Source organism: Centruroides sculpturatus, unplaced genomic scaffold, assembly GCF_000671375.1.
Source record: "Centruroides sculpturatus isolate CEXI.00-Female unplaced genomic scaffold, Cexi_2.0 scaffold2001, whole genome shotgun sequence".
Lineage (NCBI taxonomy): Eukaryota > Metazoa > Arthropoda > Arachnida > Scorpiones > Buthidae > Centruroides > Centruroides sculpturatus.
In genome coordinates, this window is record NW_019386103.1 from 69,475 (window position 1) to 89,742 (window position 20,268).

Below are 20,268 nucleotides of genomic sequence, written 5' to 3' on the forward strand. Positions count from 1 at the left end.
TGAACTTTCACCCATTCTCTGAAATATAATGTAACTGATTTGAACCAAAGACAGAACATTGTTTTAAATATGATTTTTCATCAAGACTAATTTTATGCATTTCTGATGAATCAAAATTACTGTTGTATTGTAGCTTCTAACAAGGAAACATGTTGTAATAAAGAAAATTCACACCTTTCTCACACTTTCCAGCAGTAACTGTTTAATAAATAAATGTTTTTGGTCACATTTGGGGCCTGCATCAGTTTAAGCTGATACAAAATCAAATGTAGTGCGTTTAAAGTTTAGAAGATCGTCAATTGATGTCAAAGAAAATGGGTGATCTTTCAAACTTTAAAATCGTCATAGATGTTCAATTTCATGTCAGCGTAACCTGATGCAGGTCCTGAATGCAGCTGAAAACATTTGTTTATTAAATAGTTACTGCTGGAAAGTGTGAGAAAGGTGTGAATTTTCTTTATTATACAATAGTTCCAGCTTATAGATTCAATAAGAAACATGTCTGCAATACTAGTACTTTTTATTTTATAACTTAACCTTTGCTCCTGAAGATGGATTTTAAAAGTACTAGAGTTAGAGTGCATTTTTTTTTGTTAGAAACTTCAATAAGCAGATATATTAGTTCATTCTAAAGAGTAATTTGATGTGTTGATGTTTGAATATATTTCTGAGAATGGATATTCTGTATTTATTTTTAATATGATAAATATTTCTAAATTAAGAACATAAAATTTTAAAATTTAATTAAGATTTGTCAAATTTTTACATTTTAAATTTAGAAAATTTTTCTTTTAAATTTTAAACATACTTAAATCCTTAGAGATTAAAAGTTTTATAATTAATATTAATAAATTTAAAATTAATTTTATTTTTAAAGTTAGTTTGGGTATATTCCTCTGTTTTCAAATATCCATATATTTAGGATCAGATCCACACACATTGGGTATAAACTGTTGATAAATGATTTTGAGGCTTCTTTGCTTTTTCTTCAATAAATACATCTATCAAAGAGCCTTAATTGAATTCCAGTGAAATTTGAAATAATAAACTTTTGGACCAATATTTTCAACAGAAATTACTCGCATAGTAAACCAAAATCCAACAATTAAACAGTTGCATGAACGTTTTCATCTACCTTCAAGTAGACATCTTCAGGTTTAATTGCTGGATTTTGGTCGACTGTGTGAGTAGTTTTTTGTTTATATATTCTGTATTGTGTTGTTGTTCTAATGTTTTCAATCTGCGAAAGGAGATAATCATGTTTGTACATTTGATGGTGGAATGCTTGAATAGAATAATGATGTTCATTTGTTTATTTTTTTCCTTCAGATTGTTATTTTGTCTATTTTTAATTAGAACATAGTTTCAAATTTTTATAGTTCTCCCAGTTGTAGCAGTTTATTTGGAAGCACGTTCTATCACTTATTAAAATTTAAATGTATTCAATGTGATGATAATAATCTTAATGTTTCTTACAGTAATCAAAATAACTGGAATATTTACAATCAATAACTAATCTACCTTTTATTTACCAACAAACAAGTACTTTCAGGTCTTTTAAAGAATCATTTTCAGGTTCAGCAAACATAAATTTTACAAATGTTTCATATTGGATAATATAGCACAGGTTGTTTCATACAAAATGTAACTCGTACACTGTCATGGATTTTTTTTATCGTCCTTGTTGTTAATGGAACACATCTCTGAATTTTGTCACTAGTGTATTCACTGCAGTCTTATTAGGAACTCTACTCTCTGTGTACTTATGATGAAAATCATTTTGTATTACAGTCAAAAATTGCTTATGGAAACAAACCTTAAAAATAAAACATTATTCTTGCAAATACACCATTTTCACATTACTGCTAACTTCTAACTAACCACACATTCAACCATTTCTGCATTACATTCGTGTTATTCAGAGATGCACTGTTATTCTTATGTGTTGTGCAGTGAAACGTTTTACCTGTCATATTTGATAGCCTGTTCTGGTATTCCACTAATATTTTGGAATGCACTAAAAGATAATAGTATGCATTTTTTTTAATATGCTACAACTTTATAATACACATTGTTTCCCTATTTTCATTTAGGGACTAAGATTACAATAGTCCTCTCCAATAGAGGGGCTGGAGGGACAGAAATTTGCACCATTGTTTAGTGCAGGCCTGATACAGTAATTAGATATAGATTACCCTATCAGTGTTTGAAATAATTGGCTACAAGAAAGACTTTTGTTACCACCCTGTATAACTATATTCAAAGAAGTTTTCATTAAAGTACATCAATATATTCATTATGATTTTATTTGTATACTATCTAGCATTGAATGAATTGTTTTTCTCCATATGTTATGTCAGTATTGTTTTATTATCTACATTAATATATTTTGATATAACCAGCATTAACTTCATCAGAATAGCAATATAATTATGTCTGTCATAGTCAAATAACTGCCATTTAGTTTAATTTTAAGCCCTAGAAGTAATACATCCTTCTCATGAAATTCTCTCCAGTGAAATGAAAAAATAAAAATATATAAATTTAATATAGAGAAACATAGAGCTATTAATGAATATTATGAGTTAATGAATGCTGTATTTTTGTATGTATAACCTGCAGAAAATTTCCAGAACAAAAATAACCTGTCCACTGCATACTTTGCATCCATGGAGAGTAGTTTTTGCTCTATAGATGTGAATTTGCATTTTTTTTTTAAGCACAGATAATCAAGGTTATGCACAAAAATACAGTAATTAAAATTTTTATAATAATTTATAACTTTTAATAAAATTTTGAAAAGATAACATTATTAACATGTATTATTATATAATGATTTCAGATAGTTGGTATAGGTTTATGTAGCGTTTTTGAACTGATTCGAGAAAGTAGGAAAAAACATCCAAATTTATGTACAAAAGCTTTGCAAGCACTTCTAGATATGTTGCAGGGTCAACAACCAGAAGAACTTAAATCTGAACCACCTGAAGTAATAGGTAAATAAGTTAATTTCAGTTTTAAAATTAATAATATTTAATTTAATTTAATTAATAAAATTATTGTAAACAATTAGTAGTAATCATTAATGATTTTGAATTTATTTAAATTTAATAATATATCATTCAGGGCCATTCCTGGGTTGTTGGCTTCCCAGGTGCAAAAATAAGCAGCCCTTATTAATTTAATAATAATTAAGAATTTGATATGCACTGTTTACTTTTACATCTATATTTTTTATTCTTTTACAATATTACTGGTGATGTCAATCAAACAATTAATACCACCCCCATACAATGAAGCAAAAGACCCTGTTTATGTAAATGGTTAATCATCATCTGAAAAGTTTCGATTATTATTATTCTTAGTCAAAATTTTACTATAAACAGTCTGTGGCTGTCCCTGGATTTAGTCGCCCAGGTGCAGGGATACCTTTTGCACTCCCGCCAGGAATGGCTCTGGTAGCATTAATGATACTTAAACTTATAATTTTTTAAAATTTTACATAAGGAATAACTGAAGCTTATTTACTTATAATAATAAGGTTATTGGGTTGTTATTAGTTGTAATAAAGTATTTATTGGACTGCAATATTTAAAAATTGCACACCTATAAATTTCCATCGGTGTTCAGAATAGTGTTAGACAGATGAAAGTATGGGCAAGGAGGCCCTGATTAACTATATATGAACTTCCAGTTTGGATCAGAAATCAGGTTATTTCAATTAAAAAATTTTCATCTAACTCCATTCAGGATTTCTCCTGAATGGAGTTAGATGACCAGCATGATTCTATTGTTAACAGGAAAAGTATGATGTATGTATCTACATGGAGAAGACACTACTAAAATTGAGAGCATTGTGATGAAAAATTGCAGCCAGGCATTATAACAACGTCACAATAAATAATAGCTTGTTTATTTTCAGAATTTTTGATTCATTCTAATCATTCATCACATCATTTATTATATATATATATATATATATTATTTAAATAAAATAAAGATGATGATTNAATTTTTTTGGATAGATTATTTGTTTTGAACTATTAAAAGTATATATTTTTTACTTACATTTATCATAACTTGGTCTCTGATTACGAATAATCTCCTTCACAGCTTTAAATACATCATTAATCCCAATATAGAGTAATCCAGAAATCAGTGAACCAAGTTGTTTTTTTTCAGGTACATTCGTGAATATAAGTCGTAAAATAACTTTAAAATTGTGTATTTTTCTTTGGCAAAATTGATGAAAACAATTAAAAAGATATGATAAATTACTTGGAAAAAAAACACCAATTTAAGATTTACAGCTGTTAACTTACTTTTGAATCACAGTTTCAAAAGTCAGTTAACTGTGTTCTATGTTCCGATATACTGTACTTGTAAATATAAATTTTAGGCAAATTACAACACTAATTAAAATTGTTTATTTCAACAATCTTTATAGACAATAAAGCACATTATTTGAATAAGATAGCAATTTGGCTTTACATTGGTTGACTGACTTTTGGTCCATCCTATCGATAGTTTCTTGAAAGATTTATGTTTGATAATTTCTTTAATTTGAAGAATACGTAGTCAGACTTCAATTTACTGCCACTATTTGTTCGCCTCAGAAATTGGCTCTAAATCGAAAGTGGCGTTAAACAGAAATACCTCAAACAATAGAAAATTATGAGGTCTACATAAAAATTGGAGTTCAAGTTTGAAAGCACGTGATTTCATCAAATCACATGACTACACTACGATTACACTATTATTTCTTTTACGTGATTAAGTGATTACGCTACAGTATTGTTAACAATGAAAAATTGTATATTTAGTAACTCATAGTTAAGACAGAGTTTTCTAACATTTACGGGGAAGATTTATGGAGAACATCCGCCTAATTAAGACACTTCTTAAAGCGCTAATACGCTTTAAGAAGTGGCTTAATTAGGAGGATGTTATATCGTGGTTTGACTGTATTTTTTTTTTTGTTAAAAAATAATTTCTTAATTTCAAATAAAAGTTATGAAGTTAAGAATTTTTTCTAATTGAAATCATGAAATATTTTAGAAAGAAATAGAAAAAACAGATGATAAATTAATGACTGTTTCTGGATATTATGAAGATAAGAAAGAATAAATTGTTATTGTGGTTTGCATGTTTTTTTTTTAAAGATTCACTTAATTATGTAGAAATCTAGAAATTACAGAATTTTGTAATTTCTAGACCCTTATTAAATGGATTTTTAAGATTAAATATGCAAATAAGAAATTTTAAGATAGTTATTTTTGGTAATTATGTTGAGATTGTCACTATTTGACTTTGTTTGAATAATGATAAAAACTGATGATCATTGAGTATTTCACTACCGATGAATGCCAATCACCTGGGTTGAAAATGTTTTTGTGCATTAAATAATACATTCTGGAGTAATTTAAGATGCGAGTTTTTTTTTTATCTTTACGTTCTTCCTCCAGTTCTCAGTAATTTTCTTGTTAAAATAATTCTGTTATTCACTATAAAATGATCTACATGATTTCTTTTAGATAATAGATTATTTGTCTGCTGTCAATTAATTGTTTTTCCCTGATTCAAAAATAATCATTATATGAGTGAAGAAATAGTGTTAACTTTTTAGTTCTGAAGACATTACAAAATTATGAGACATGGCAATGATGATATTCAATCTTGAAATGTCTTTTTTTTTGTTTTTTTTATTAAAAAACAAAAAAAGACATTTCAAGATTCCTTCAGATCCATTTCATTGCCTCTGTTGGCACTTATTTCAGTGGCAAACATCATTTCTTTGAAAACATTTGCTCATATTGTGGATTAGATCTTTTAATATATATATATATATATATATATATTAAATATTGTTGTAATTATAGTTGTTAAATATAAATATAGTTGTTATTCATAATCTTTGAATTAATATTAATAGTTAGAAATTAAATTAATTAAGTAATGTAGAAAATTTTGGAAGAAAAGAACAACCTAGAATAGAACTTAAATCAAAACTTCTGCATGGTGAACAGGTGTTGCAAGTTTGAGTACTGCTTCAGGTCAATTTGATCTAAAGTTAGAGAGTATGACCACTTAGAATGATTAAACTAACAAATTTAATCTAAATGTAACTGTAGCCAAAAATTAATCCAGTCGATTAGACTTAAGTTTGATCATAATTTTAGTTTTGATTATATTGTATTTATACAATTGCATTTTATTTCATTTCAGATACATTATTTGATCTTCTTTTGGATATTTCAAGTCAGTCTCTTGGTGATCCAGGACAAAGTAGTAGCAGTTCTCCTCTCACGTCTTACGCTTGCGCTTGTTTACTTAGTTTAGCTGTTGCAAAAGGTGATACGGGAAAGTTACTTGGTGCTACTTCAGCAATGTTAATGAGTCCTCGTTCTCTAGCTGCTGAAGAAATTCCAGTAATTTAATTTATAAATAAGTTTCAGAAGTTTGTTTGATATTTGACTGTTTGATTATATGTACAGTTTTTATTTTTATTTTAAATATAGACACCAGGTATATTAAGTTCACTTCAAAGAAGTGTACATGCAGTTTTACTCGGTAAAACTATACGTCCAGATTGGTTAACACACGGAATTCCAAAATCATCTTTATGTGATAGTTTTAGTGTTCAGATTCCTAAAGGTAATATAATTATATTCTATTTAATATGTAAATATTAGTTAATTATTTTTCAATTACTCTCACAAACTGCTTGGAGTATGAAGTCAAATTTTCCTGCAATTACTGTATTTTATTATAAAAATAAATGTTTTTAATCACAAGTGATCATTAGATTTGTATAGTAAAACAGATTATGTATTTTTTTTACATAGCATTTAATAAACTTATAGCTTTTTAATTCTTAAGATTTAATTCAAAATAATTCCAACTAAAGATGGGAGTATTTGAATGTGAAAACTTTAACTCTTTCCATCGTGTGGGTACTGAGAGAGCCTTTTTTTAGCAAGCCTCATTATTATTTTGGACAAACCTACAATGAAGCAGCCAGATGGTGAGGAATGGAGCCTGACATATTTGGATAGTCCACTTCTGAAAAGTTCTTGGAGTTTTTCACTCTGTCCAAATTTGATTCTGGGTCTCCCAGAGTGGTAGGATGCCATCTTAACTGCTCAGCCATCTGGCCATCAAAGTTATAGCTTAGAAATATTTTGTATATATTGAATTTTATTTGCAGACTTTGTTTTATAATTGTAAATAAAATAAATAATGTTTTTAAAATAATATATATATTTAAGTAATTGATATTAACTAAAAATGACAATCTTTTATAGGAAAGTTTAGACAAAGTGCTTCCATGACAACAGATGGTAAATTTTTATATATTCTTAGTGGAGGCAGTATTTATAAAATTGGATCAAGTTTTAGTGGAACTATTAAGGTAAATTTAATATTAATCAAGTAATACTGATAATAAATCAAGTAAAATTAATGAATCTATGTTAGTTTTTTATGAAAATATCCATATGAGGGAAAAAATTTTTAATTTAATATGTATATTCGCTAAAATCATTTTTTGTTAATTTGAATGATGAACAGTGTCAAAGATGTAATTCAATTTAAAGCATTGACAGGATTTTATGAAACTATGTAGCTATATTTTTTCATTTAATTTGTTTGCTCTGAGGCATTAACAGAATTTTTAATGTCTCATGAGTTTGGCTAGGCCCACATGATTGACTGGATGATGGTAAGTTCAACATATCTGGATTAAATCCTCCATAAAATTGGTGATACAACCTGGATTCAAATTCAAATTTGGACTGGTAGGCATATACCTTATCTCTGTTTTGCTTGTCCTGCCATCACTGTTTGTACAGGATCTCCAAAAATGAATGCTATCATTTTAAATTACTGTAATTATGCTAATTATTATTTGAGAAGTATACAATGTACACAAATTGATAAAATAATTGTCCATGTTTTAATTCCCATCTGTGTCAGACAATTTACTGTCTACTACCACAAGGAAGTACTGTAATTGAAAATGGCAGCTATTTAGCTGAGAGGGTGTTTTATGTTCTGCAGTTTGCAACTCATAATCACTCATCATTGTGCAACATAAGTAATCTGCAGCTGAATTGTGGTTTCTATGGGAAGAGTGACAATGGATATGCTGTAATAAGTAAAGGAAGAATTTAAATATCAGTTGAATGTGTGCCATGTGATATGAGGTTGCACATATTGAGAAATTGTAATGGGCAAATATAAAACTTGGACGGCTTTCCAATCTTTTAGTGTACATTACAACAATCTTGTATAATAATTAACATAATTATTAATACAATAATTTAAAGTGGTAGCATTCTGTAAGTGCTTTAAATTGAATTACATCTTTGATACTCTGTTCATCATTCAAATGAACAAAAATTGACTTTAGAGAATGTACAAATTAAATTAAGTTTAAAATTTTTTCTCTAATATGGATATTTTCTTAAAAAACTAGTATAAATTTGTTAATTTTACTTGATTTATTATTAGTATTACTTGATTAATATTAATACAATAATTTAAAATGGTAGCATTCTTTTTAGAAAACACAATATATCTTATAGTTGAGATGATTATGTTAAAGATTTTTAAATTGTTAATAATGTTACAAAAATTTCTTTAAATTTAATTACAGAAACTTACTTCAAGTAATAATGAAATTGTTGAATTAAATTTCTTATTCTAGTCTAAAATAATTATTTATAAAGATATTGATTTTTAGGGCCAAATATTAATGAGTCGTGGTGGATTAAAGGTAGATGATAGAGGCTGGATAGGTTATGCAAAAGTAAGTATATTTTAAAAAATATGTTAATAGTAAATATTATAAGAAACTTACATTAACAAAGAACTTCTAATCTTTAATTTTATAATCAAACCTTGTTTGAGTTTATAATTTCTAAACAAATATTGTTTTGCAACGTATTCGACTTGTAATTTTATCTATTGTAAAGCAATGAAAACTGGATATGACAATCAAAAATAAAAACAATTATCTAACTCTGGCACATATAATTAATATCTATGCCAGACATTTTCAACCATATTACTCAGATAATATCTTTTCTGGAATTTACTTTTTAATAAATTTTTTTAAAATATAATTTTCACATTATTATTACTGATTCACAGCTGCTGTGTAGAGTAACAAATACATCCAAACAATCTTAAAATGCAGCAGAAACTTTAATAGCTAGAACATTTTTGACCGTTTTTAATGATCTTCCTTGAGATCCAGATTTGAATTTTATATTCTAGAATGTTATTTAAACTATCGTTTGGCATTCCATTTTGTATTCTATTTAAGGAAGGTCATTAAAAACAATCAAAAACATTTTAGTTGGTAGAGTTTTTGCTGTGTTTTAAGGTTGTTTGGGTGTGTTTGTTACAATATTATTACATTTTAAATATTATTTTATATAGTATTTTACATTTTATTATTATTATTTTTTTTTGTATAATTTAAAAAAATCTTTGAAATCATTTAATTAGTTTTAAATTCTTATAAGATAATTATATTAATTTAATAACCTAATAAAATTCTTTAACTGGTTCTCTATAAGCTGATATCATCTGTTAGATTTTTGTTTGTTATATATTTTATTCTTCTTTTATTATGAGAAAAAAATGATAAAAATATATCACAGAGTAAAAGATAACCAAATTTTTATATAACTTTTACGATGTTTATAGTACAAATATTTATAGATTATGTTCAAAATAAGTGTCATCTGCAGCTATACATTTTTGCAGAGTGTTCATAGTTTTTATTAAAATAGTCTTGCAGTCCATTTTGTATTGTCTCCTTTAGTGCAATTACAACAACGCTTTTATCTGTTTTGAATCTGTTATCCTTTCATAGAGCTTTTATTTTGATGAAAATCTGCTGAAATAAGGTCCAGTGAGTGAGAAATGTATCTGCTGTTTTTCCAGATATTTGGTAAATAGAAGAGTTTAATGTGATGGAGAGTGCAACTTTTTGCTTGCCAGAAATGTGTGTTTTCATTTTACTCCATTATAGAGGTAGCAAAGAATGTTCAATGTACAACTTATTTTAATAGGTCTATCATCAAGGACTTCCACATCAAAAAAGCCACAAACATTACTTTCCTTTTGGATTGGATCTGTTGAGATGAAATTTTTTTCTACTTTGATGAAGAGACTGATTTCCATGATGAAGCATTGGTATTTTTTTATATGACCTACAGGGTTATGTAAGAAATATCAGCAATCACTCTGTTTAGGATATCTGGGTCTTTAACAACTGTGTTGATCAGTTCTCTGCCGATGATTGCATATTCTTCATCTGTTAACTGCTTCAGAACAATGTGAGAACAGACATAATGCATTTTTAAATCATTGTGAAGACTGGCATGGTATCAAAATTTCCAAAATGTTGACCAGATCATTTATTGACTGTCTGTGGTCTCTTTTGATCTCTTCATAAACTTAGCATTTCTTCATTATTTGCAGATGATGACCTACCTGAATGATGATTGTTCTCATTAATTTATGGCTGCCTTTAAAATACTTACATCATTTGTGTACTCATGTAATTGTCACCTGGTGTCCTTGCTAGGGCTTGGATTTTTATGCAAAAATTTGGATTTTGGGATTGGTATTCTTTAAAATGAGAAGAAAAATGGAAATATGGAAGTTTTATGATCCAAAAGTTGGGAGTTATAAGTGCATATTTCAAATGCAAAAGCATATTTTCTTGCTTTTGAGAATTTTCTAGACTGCTACTACTGTTGAGAGACCAATTGAAATGTCATGTAATTGTCTTTGATAATTTTCTAGATTATAACTGCTGCATTGCTCAATGCTAACTCTATCTTTCGTCAAGAGTTTTTTGAAGTTGCTTTCTTCAAATCTGAATTGAGTATGATGTGTTCTTGTTGAATTGATATCATAAAGATATAAACATCTAAAAGTTCAATTATTTTTTAATTAATGCCAAACAATTACTGACAGTCATTTGGCTTTGATTTCATAAAGTATCTTTGATTTAATTTACTAAAATTTTTTGAAGTCTAAACATGCCTACTGGAAAATTGTCTTATAGTTCTAAATGCAGAAATTTTCTTTGTTTTTTTTCTGCTTGCTGTGTAATAAAGCTGTTGCATATGAAAAGCAGACACAAGTACTTCAAAATGTAAACACATAATTGCATAAAGCTGTCATTTTACAGTCCAATGGAATACAAAATTAGAGTCTGTTTAAACATTTAAGCAAACCAGATCATCAGAATAAGTTGCAGTTTTACAACTTAAACAAATTGTTGATTGATGTGACATTTATTTCACAAACTCAGCAATGATGTGCTTAAGAATTTTCTTGAGAAATATAAAATGAAAAGTACCAGATGAATCTACTCTTTGAAAGAACATTGTCAGTGAATTATATGATGAAACCATCGATACAATCAGAACAAACACTGAAAGAAAAAATTGTGGTTATCCATTGAGAAACCACAGATGCGCTTGGTAGGAACATTGTTAATGTAATAGTTGGCATGTATGATAGTACATTTAAAAGTGCAGAATTTATAACCAAAAACTTATATTTCACAATTAATATATTTTATTCTTGCGAGCGTCGAAAGCGCTCGCAAGAATAAAATATATTAATTCTGTTCATCAGTAGTTTCCCCTCTAATAGTAAGCATATTCTAAAAACTATTACAGTTACAAGCTGAAAAACTTATATTTGTTTCATACTATATCTGTAGAAGAATCAAGCATTCAACCATTGTGAAATGCATAAATGATGCACTACAAATTTTATGATCAAATGGAATATATTACAGCATATCTTTTCATATCTGATACTTCTAGCTATATTCTGAAAATGGTCAATGTGCTGAAAGTGTTTTATACCAAAATGATTAGCACATTTAACATGTTTAGGACATGCATTTAGCAGAATTTGCAAAACTGTTTATATGACATTTCCTAGTGCCAATAAATTGATCATCAACTGTAAAAAAGTTTTTGTGAGGCCTCAAATAACAATGATAGGAATTTTAAGAATGCTTTCAAATGTGCGTATTCCTCTATCTTGTACCAACATGTTGGGGTATATGACTATCTGCTGTAATATACGCTGACAGTATTTACAATGTATATTAAGTTGTAAAAATTTTTGATTTCTGGATAACAACGGACATAAATCAATGCGGTATTTAGTTCCTGGGCCGTAGGTTGGTGACCTTCTGCATTAGATAAAAATACCTATGACAGAAAAACAATAGAAATTTGAATATGAATTGAAGAGTTATTATTTTACTAAAGTAATGTTTAAAAAATGACAAGAAATTAAGAGTTACAACATAAAAAAATAATTTTTTTCAGTTTTTGATCCTGAAGATTACCTTCAGGTAATGTGTACATTTCAGAAGCTCTGGAATGCCTTGAAAGTGACAGCATCGAGTAAATCCATGCTTATATTAGTGCCAATTTTGTGTTCTCTTATAGACATGATTACCAAGTTGGAACAGATACTTCATCTCAGTGAATCAATTGATGTAATTAACTAGACAATTAACAAAACTAATAGTCTACTTGGATTTGTCGAAACCACTTTGAAGCAGAAATTAAAACATGTGCTAGATATGAATTACGGATGGAAAACTATTTATAGCATGAATGATGTGATTTAGGGTGAAGCAATAGGCAGTGAAAACAGCATTTTTCGTGTATGCCCCAATTCATCTTGAGATGTACAGAGATCATTTTAAGGTGCAAAAGTGTTGTTAGACTGAATCAATTGTTCTTCACCGAAGAAAATTTATCAAAATATTTCATAGTATATTGTAATGTTTAAGCTTTCCTACAATAAATAACATATATATTACATAAAATAATGTTAAATAAATATCTGACTAGTTTTTAGAGAAAAACAAAATAGACATATTGTGTTATATACATGCCCTTTTAACTGCATTAAAAAATCTGGTCGTTAGTCATTACCATATATTTCTATAAGCAGATTAAATGTCTCAGTAAAGTTTTTACCAGATTTGATGCTGAATTTAATATTGATTTGGTGTTCATGATGCATAGTTTTAGAATTCTGATGAGAACATTTAACTTCATATTCCAATATTTTGACATTTTGTATTCGGATCCATCTGATATCTGTAAGAAAATGTTTAAATGTGCACATGCTTGCAATTTATAATTACAATTTGTCATTGCTTAGTAACAACAAATTGTAATTATAAATCGTCAACATTTGGATAAGAAATTATTTTATATTTTGGATTATAAATTATTTTATAACATTTGGATTATAAATTATAATTATAATCCAAATGTTTGGTTTATTTTTGACGCTGTCGTGTAATTGTTTTTTGGAACTTTGAATTCTGACATCTTGGGAAGTTTAATTCTGCATACATTTTATTTGAGATATTATTTAAATGTTAAATTTATTATATTAGAGAATGTAACTAATTTTTAATGATATTAATCTGAAAGTAGTGTTATTAGTTCTTAATTATAAATTTTATTTTATTTTATTTGAAACATTCTTAAAATTACAGTAATCAATTAATTCAATATTTTATTTTAGGGATATTTATATTTCCAACCTCATTCAGGAACAAATAATGAATTAATAAAAATAGATAAAGATACTTTAAAAGAAAAAGAGCATATTGAATTAGATGGTAAGAAAATTTTAAGTGTCTTCTTTAATTCATATAAACTCTTGTGTATTTATGCATATAACTGCATGTACGTGTATTTTCACTGTTCTATAATTTACTTTTTTACCAATTTTTACTTGTGTGAGGTGGAAATGCATCTTAGAGTTTATAGTGTATTATATGCATTTTTAGTCCAAAATGTTAATAATCATGAACAGACTACATAATGCATTACATACTATAACAGAAGTTTTTGGGCTGTATCGTTCATCTCTCAGATTAGTTCAAGAGAACACTGCTGTTAACAAATATTTAATTTAAACTTTTTATAATGTTTAAAATGTCTTCAAGATTACATTATAATTTAGTATTAAAAAGAATAGTTATTGCATACAGATGCATAATAAAGTCCTTATATACTTATGTAACTGATGAATGTAGATAGCTACAGTTATGAACGTAATGTATAGTTATAGTAAACTGACTATGCATTATGAGATGAGACTGCTTGCAGCACCCCAAGCAGTAAAATTTGGAAGTTAGCACTTTTATCTCAAAAAAGATGCATGATATGGAAAAAAAGTAAATTAGGAAGTTGTAGAGCATGATTGATTTAGTACATAAACAGTGTGAATAGAAAGCTTAAAATGCTAATGTGCATATTGAGCACTTATAGTGAAATGTGTATTTCTCATATGTGCATTCACATGTTCTCGTTATATATAAACACGAGATATGTGCATTTCTCATTTTCTTATGTCTTCAAGCTGCATTCATTGCTGTGTATCATACATCAGTGTATAAGGATTCTACTAAGCACTCTGTATAAGGAAGAACAAGGAAATAGTGTCTTCAAATACTATTTATTTCATGGTTTTTGTATTTTTTTCTAACATTTTTTACTTAACAAAAGTTAGTAGAATTAATTATTTAAATAAGTTTTTTTTCTGCATGAGAAAAAAAACCTTAAAATTCAATTTCAAACTAATGGTCTGACTTGAACCAGTGGTGTCTTAGAATTGGGAAAAATACAAGTATATGTAAATAAATATATAAACATATACATTAACCATGTAAGTAGAAACAATTAAATAATTTCAAAAATATTAAAATTTAAAATATGGGGTATTTTCCATATGATGCTTTTAAATTAAAATTAACATTTTTCAATATATATATTAGCATTATTTAAAAATTTAGATTGCTAATAGTTAAGTTAAAAATTTTTTATCAGTATTTAAATTAATTGATATATATTTTTTTCTAGCAAGTGAATGGGGACCAAGTGCTTGTTTTACAGATGGGGAACATGTGGGAATTCTCACAGCTTCCAAAGATGTAATTGTTTGTATTGATATATTAATATTTTACTTTTCTGTTATTAAATTCTTACTGTGTTGTATATATATTAATATAAAAATATTTATAAAACTCTAAAGTGTGAATGTATACAATAAAGTCTGATAGTTTTATCATAAGTTTTATCATTTTTGTGTAACATTACTTGTTAACTGATCCTCTATGATGCTGTTTTTCAAGGTTTCCAAATTGGCAATATTTCCTCAATAAATCACCTCAATTTTTGGTTTTGAAAACCAAAAATCACATGAATTAAGATACAGGGAATAAGGTGGCCAGGCAGTAGGAAATGTAAAATTAATCATTCCATTATTTCTACCTTACATCAACAACTCTAAAAGATAGGACTCTACTCTGCCTACCAGCACTAGAGTTTTAGAGATTGTAGTTTAATTATCAGCATATGATACTCAGTAATCACAGGTGTCTGAATGATAAAAGTTGGACTAAGAAATGTTTTGGCTCTAACACTACAGCAGTTATAGGGGACCAGCCTTCACAGCCTTTATCATCCTCAATGTTCAACTCTAACTTTACCTACAATTTTTATACAGCATGTTGCTGCTTTACATATTCAACCAAGAACTGAATTCTTATGCTTTACAGACTGCAGGATCCCTCCTCATGCCCAGTTAAAAAGAGCTTCTAAAAGTCTCTCCTTTATATAGTCTCTCATGTTTGAGTGGACCACTCAGCATTTTACTGAGATATAGATCTGTGGACCACATTTTCTGTCTGTTTCTTTTAGTGTTTTGAGCATTACTCTTTTGTTGTTGGGCAAGGGTTTGTAAATACTCACCTCTTATCCTAAAAGCCTTACCTACATTAGCCTTTATTATGATGTGTAACTCTAGAAAGCCTCACTTTCAATCAAAGTAGGGCTTTCTGGATGGAGGGGCACGAAATCTAGTCAACAAGATTTGCCTGGCTTGTCCTAGTATTAGATCAAGAAATCTTGTCTGTGTTCTGTTGATTCCTTTTTGTTTCAAGCTAACTTTAGTTCTTCATGTTCATGATCAGTATGGGAATTCCAGCAAATTCTTTCGGGTAAGATCAGCTGTCACTCAGACAGGACTGGCTAGTCAACATCTACAAACCAAACTTCTTGTTGGCCTTGCCACAGTTCCTACATAAAAGTTTTGTTGCTTTGCATTCCTTATAGTAGTAGTCTTGTGAATAGCAACAACAGGTTTGAACTGCTAACTTGCATTCTTTGCTGTGTCCAAACTTATAGTATCTGTAGCACATTCAGAGCTAAACATTCTCTTACTCTCTTTCTTGTGCAACCCAAATGGATATTGTCCCTTTCTAGTAGCCTTTTGAACAAAGGAGCCATTACCTCACAGACCCAGTTGACAAGACTTCCTTTCCTTTCAAGGAGAACTTAGACTTCAAGTTGTCAACATGCATGCCCAAATTGTTCTGGGAATAGATGATCCCTGTCAATTTATTTTTACTGACATCTGACTGGAATTATAAATGATAACTTTGGACCTGCACTTTTTAGGCAGTTGACAAATAACTGTCACTTTCAGTGCGTTTGGCTTTTCTGTCAATTCCTTTCAAAGTACTTGGACATCTTGTTGGGATGCAGCCTCAATCAGACACTGTTTCTTCTAACTTGGCAAATGTTTTTAATGTCCATTTTAAGTTATGTGAGATTTACATTCTTCTTTAAGCAATCTCATATTGCATAATTACTTTCCATCCCATCTCTGGGATTCACAAAGATCATTTGCCCTTCCTCTGTTTCAGTAGAGGAAGGACAGGTGCTTGCTTTGGCTTCCCAGCTAGCTGTTGGATATATTTGCCTACTACATGAATGTAGGTCACCTTCTTGGTAGTCATAGGCCTTTGGTTTCTGCTCTATCAGGTCTTGGTTGATCATTTGACAGATTATGGACTGCCTCCTGTTAGTTATGACTCTGACATCAGTGCAGAGAAAGCTAAACTCACATTTCTGTCTCAGCATTATTGAGATGGTCTTTTGAAAAAGGTACTAGATAGCAGAACAAACTTTTCTGACAGTGGTTGTCAGTCCTACCTAGCAGAGCTGTCAGTTCCTCCAAGATTCCCTCAATCTCTTCGCTTGTTTTTGAGCTCTTGGTTATACTACATCAGTCCCTTCTTGCTTATTAGCAATGGAAAGTTCTTTCTCCCTTTTGGCTGAAGTCTTCTCTTGTCCTGGGTCCTACTCATGGAAGCAATGCCTCTGGTTGCTTGCAAAGCCCATTATTCCCTATTCCCAGTCAACTATATCCCATCAGTGGCTGGACAATTGACAAAAGGGCAGTGGGAGATCATCACTTCCCTGGAAAACAGCATTGTGCTGCTCCCTCTGCTGTGTACTATTGTCTATGTAACATGCACTTGCTTCTGATGGTAGCAGGCTGGCAAGTCATCATTTCATCCTAACTCTCAGAATCCACGTTGTAGTAATGACTTCTTCACAGCTACAATTGGAGAGATTTTTTCCTCCTATTCTTCAGATTCTTTCTAAAATAACTATAAGTTGTTTATCCTCCTTTACAGCTGGCTTGTGTTTGTTGGCATTCCACTTTCTCTTGCAGGACTTCTGCTTCTTATTTACAGTGCAAGATACATTGAAATCCCTAATCTCCAATAACTATATGGCTCATTTTTATTTCCCTTCTGCAAAGCTTGGGAAATTTGTGTCTGTACTTTTCAAAGCTTAGAGTTGCATACATTAACTGTCTTTGATTGGCCATCATAAAATAAGATAAAGTAGATGGGAGTTGGGACCATTCTCAACCTTCCTTGAGTACATGGCATCCTTTGGAGAGTTGAGTAAGCATTTAAGAGTTATGCTATGTCTGGATTGGTCCACTGCCAGGACAGCTGTTTAAATGGTTATTGTCCAAGGTCACCTCAGCATGTCTGGCTTCTTGATATGGTCTGCCCCCTCATTTCTGTTAGGACATGTTTGTTTCATCTCCACTTCTGAGGGCTATGGTTAGTGCATAATAGACCTTGAAGTGTGTCTCTACCCTGAGTCACAGTGACATTAGCTCTTCACTGCAGAGAGGCTTTGCTTACCATCTGTTATGGCAGATAATATTCAACAAATCCAGTAAGTTTCTACAGACACTATCCTTCTGGTCACTAGCATGGTTTCAGCTACAGGAGTACAACTTCTACTTCACTAGATTTGGCATGAAGGCGTGGCCCCAGACCAGCATCAGCTATGCGAAACCCTGTAACCCTCTTGAGAAACTTTTATCTTTACTGGATAGCAGGATTTTTACTTGGCTTGCACTACTACAGGCTGGAGCATGAGTGAATGAATTCATCAACTACGGCTGCCAATTCTTGTAGTGACAGGTTGCTTGAATCTAGGAGATTCAGCATCTCCATGCCACAAAGGAGACTTCACCTGTGAGTACAGCAAGCAAAGGGTCACCTTGCTTCCAGCTAGAGTGGTGCTTGATCACAGGCAGATAACTTGGCCAGGCTGCCAAAGTGATAGGATACTGTATTTCAGCAGCATTCATGCCAAGTGTGATCCTGTGAGAGGCACCTCTGGTGTGTTTTCACTCTTCTTGGCAGAGCTACCAGCTTTCACCAGACAAGTCCAATTGACTACATTCCATTTATCATGCCCAGAGATGAGATTTTCTAGGGAAATGTGTTTGTAGTAGCTACAGAAACTATTCTCTTCCAAACAGTTTGGGGTCCACTGCAGGCCCCACTGTGATTATGCCAACAAAAACAGACTTTGTAACTAGACTATACACCTCTGTTTTGATGTGATCTAAATGCTACTATGCCATTATGCAGCTGCCTGAATGAGGATAAGTTCCAGTTTGAGGAGATTATTGAAACTCTTATGGAGGCTGTATATGTGCTTCCTGTCTGAGAGGCTTGCCAGCTTCAGCTATCAAGGGAAGACTGTCACCAAACAGGTAACCAGGGGTTACCCACAGGGTTCCAGCTCTGGATCCCTCTTCTGGCTCCTCAACATCCAAATCAATCACCAAGGGTACCCAAAAGGAGAAATCATCGGGTTTGCTGATGACACCCTCATACTCTCATCCTTCTGTCTCACAAGAACCAGGAACTCCTTCAAAAAGAAATGAACACTATCATAGAGGAAATGTCATTCTGGGCCACAAGTAACAAGCTCACCATAAACACTAAACACATGTCACAGGTCCATTGGAACTAGCTTCTTTGAAGAAGAATGGTTTTGAGGAAATACGTGTCTATGAATCTACACTGTTTCATAACTGTAGGTAAGTGAATGGAATCTGCTGAAATACAGATTTCCATGCCCAAATGCAACAATTGTAGATGTTTACTGTTCCAATGAGTGAAAATGTGACTTTTTGCTTCACAGGATCTTCCATGACCATGACATTCATTTCCATTTTGGTAAGGAAGGAAGTGCTGGTTGCAGATGATACACCAATTCACCAACTTTCCCAGTACTTCCACACTTGCCATAGTGTAAATCTAACTACTGTGACATTGCATATGCACTGTTGGAACATGCACAATTATTCATTGACTATTCAACAACTTCTGTGGTAATATTGCTAATGCCTAATGCAGTGAAAGGTTTGTCTCTTTGATCAGGTTGACTCCCAGCTCATTCTCCTGTAAGAGTGTGAAGTTAATGATCTTTGGTGTAAATTCTTACAATAGCAAAAATGCTTGAAGTGCAACCATAGCATTGTTATTGTTTTCATAAAATAGCTTTGCAAGAAATGTTCATTCCAGTAAGGTTGTGGTCATTTTAGCTGATAAGAATGATATTCAACAATTGTGATCATTTATATACCATAATTTTGCACAGATAACTTATGGTAGCATATAACCTGCAAAAGTGCAGAAAATTTCAAGAACAAAACTAAAAGCTTTATATAAAAACATTTAATTTAGATTTTCATATCTTGTCTTTAATGATGCGGTGTATCTTTACTAATTTTGTAAATGTAATACAAGAAAACAACCTTTCATTTATTTTCTGAAAAAATTAATTATAGAACAATTAAATTTTATTTAATATCATAAAATAGACATTGATTTTACCTTATTTTGAATTTTAACCTTAAAACTATAACATGTTATTAATGCAAATTAACTGATCATTATTAAATTAAATTCTTTTCAATTTGAATTTAAAAATTTCTGACTTAGGTTTATGCTAATTGAATGTTTTAACAATAAACAAGATTTCAGATAAACAAATTGCCATTTGTTTGAAATTTTAATAA

At 30.2% G+C, this 20,268-nt stretch overlaps 1 protein-coding gene across 1 annotated transcript in view; it reads left to right on the forward strand.

Annotated features, from left to right (window-relative positions):
• The window catches only part of LOC111613595 (E3 ubiquitin-protein ligase MYCBP2-like), a 36,526-nt gene extending 21,397 nt beyond the window's left edge, over positions 1-15,129 (forward strand). Inside the window, exons 4-10 of the mRNA XM_023354950.1 lie at positions 2,843-2,996; positions 6,226-6,428; positions 6,519-6,654; positions 7,305-7,411; positions 8,744-8,809; positions 13,597-13,693; positions 14,940-15,129. Coding sequence (XP_023210718.1) covers positions 2,843-2,996; positions 6,226-6,428; positions 6,519-6,654; positions 7,305-7,411; positions 8,744-8,809; positions 13,597-13,693; positions 14,940-15,109 — 933 coding nt within the window. The 3' untranslated portion in view covers positions 15,110-15,129. The remainder of the gene's footprint in view (positions 1-2,842; positions 2,997-6,225; positions 6,429-6,518; positions 6,655-7,304; positions 7,412-8,743; positions 8,810-13,596; positions 13,694-14,939) is intronic.
• The last annotated feature ends 5,139 nt before the right edge of the window (positions 15,130-20,268 follow it).